The sequence below is a fragment of the Cebus imitator genome, unplaced genomic scaffold (assembly GCF_001604975.1).
Source record: "Cebus imitator isolate Cc_AM_T3 unplaced genomic scaffold, Cebus_imitator-1.0 Scaffold21, whole genome shotgun sequence".
Classification (NCBI taxonomy): Eukaryota; Metazoa; Chordata; class Mammalia; order Primates; family Cebidae; genus Cebus; species Cebus imitator.
In genome coordinates, this window is record NW_016107336.1 from 9,270,714 (window position 1) to 9,272,827 (window position 2,114).

Below are 2,114 nucleotides of genomic sequence, written 5' to 3' on the forward strand. Positions count from 1 at the left end.
AAACAGAGTGGAAACCTGTCTTCACAAAAAATAAAAAGCAAATCAGCTGGGTATGGTGGTGTACGCCTGTAGTCCCAGCTACTTGGGAGGCTGAAATGGGAGGATTGTTTGAGCCCAGGAATTGAAGGCAGCAGTGAACTATGATTGTGCCACTGCACTCCATCCTGAGTGACAAAGAGATCTCATCTCTTAAAAAACAGTAACAACAACAACAACAATGAAATCGTTAAAAGAAAATCAGTCCTAAAAATTGAGAAATGTGTGGGATTTACTAGTCAGGGCTAAATATAAAGTTACCAAATATCATAATTGTTCTGTTGTAACCCACACTATCTTAAAGGTTAAAAGTTATGAAGAGAAATACAATTATCCTTCATTAACAGAGTATGACAGGGGAAATTTTACATATGGCATCCCCAATACATGAATTTTATGCTTTTAAATGTTAAGATGTTTTCTTAAATGTTGCTACTTACAGGCTAAATGCATCCTAAACTATGCCTACTCCCTTGCCATTTAAAATGACACACAAAATCTAATATTAACTTAATCTTGACGGGCTGGGAACAATATTATGATGTGGATCACAGTGATTCATGAAGTGTGATATGCACACATGAAAATATATTTAGGTAATACAGAAGCATTTATTTTAAAGTATATAGTTCTAATACTTCCTAAAATAAATACACAGCAAGTAAGTACATCAAACTCTCATTTCACAGGTATCAAGTCAGGAAGTAACCCTGTACATTCCACTGTGCTCAAACCTATGAAATATCTGAAGCTAGGTTCTCAAAGGGGTCAACTACAAAGGTTTAAAACATTACACAGACAAGGACAATGAAGAAAGTAGGGGGAAAAAAGCTAATGCCACTAATAAAGGAAACAAAATCCCAAATCCAAAATTTCAACAAGTATCTGTTCTTAGAGAAGTTCATTCCAATTCAACTTTGTATTACACTAAAATTCACATATTACATGCACACTAAGAATATATCTACATTTCCAAATAAACATAAACATTCTTCCTCTCACTGAAAAACTTACCAGGAATAAATTTTAATAAACCAGTCAGTTGTATCTCTATTTATTCACACATGGAAATTAAATTTAAAATGTTACTTATTTTAATATAATCATTAAAATAACTTTAAAATTATTTTAATAATTTTAATTAAATTATTTTTTAGTTAAAAAAATAAGTAACATTTTAAATTTAATTTCCATGTGTGAATAAAAAAGTTTCCTTTTAAAATGTTCTGTTAAATAGAACAAATACATTTTTTTTTAAATGTAAATGAAAGTATAGATGGTCCTAAAAGACTGAACCTTTGGAAAGACACTTGGATGCAACCATATGAATTCAGGACAAGTCTATTTCTATACCAGTATCTCTAAAGTGTTATAGAAACAAAGTAAAATCAGAAAGTGCTGATCTGATAGTAAAATCATTTTAAGACAACACATCTTACCTTAGTGTTCTCTGATTTTTCAGTAAGTTCTGCAGACCTAGGAGACCTTCCTTCCTTTCTGACCAATTGGAACTAGCACATCGGTTGAGGACTTCTGCCACATCTTCTGTCTGCCTCATATAGGTAGGAATACTACCATTTCGAGAACTATAGGAGCGTTCTGAACAAGCACTAGATGCATCGCTGTTGGCATCATCATCTGAATGCATTCCATATGATTCATATCTTCTTCGAGCTGGTTTTTTCTGTTATACATAAAGAATCTCATTAGCAATAGCCAAAAGAATATACTGGTATTTCACAATTTCTACTGACCACAAAAGGACTGATTTTTGTTTTAAAATCAGTGCAAAGCATGTTCCTAATCATTGTAATAACAAAATGTCAGTATTTAGTTTTTCTTCAGAAAACAAGTTTTAGAAGTTAGTAGAAGGTGACGTATTCTTTAACTATGGGAAGTGGTAGAAGCAGAATAAGATTATATGGAAGTTCAGATATGTGAAGTGGAAAGTGCTAAAAAATGTGGGTTTTTCCTTTCCCCCTTTCATGGAAAACCAAGAACTACTAGAATGTAAATGAATAGAAACTATACTAGAAATCTGAGTTGGTAAAAAGAAAGAATTACATCTTTTTTTTTTT

At 32.0% G+C, this 2,114-nt stretch overlaps 1 protein-coding gene across 36 annotated transcripts in view; it reads right to left on the bottom strand.

Moving 5' to 3' along the window:
- Positions 1-2,114, bottom strand: part of CLASP2 (cytoplasmic linker associated protein 2) — a 203,727-nt gene that overhangs the window by 88,011 nt on the left and 113,602 nt on the right. For all 36 annotated transcript variants that reach the window (XM_037736045.1, XM_017521726.2, XM_017521715.2 and 33 more), the window contains one exon: positions 1,476-1,720. In XM_037736045.1, coding sequence (XP_037591973.1) covers positions 1,476-1,720 — 245 coding nt within the window. The remainder of the gene's footprint in view (positions 1-1,475; positions 1,721-2,114) is intronic.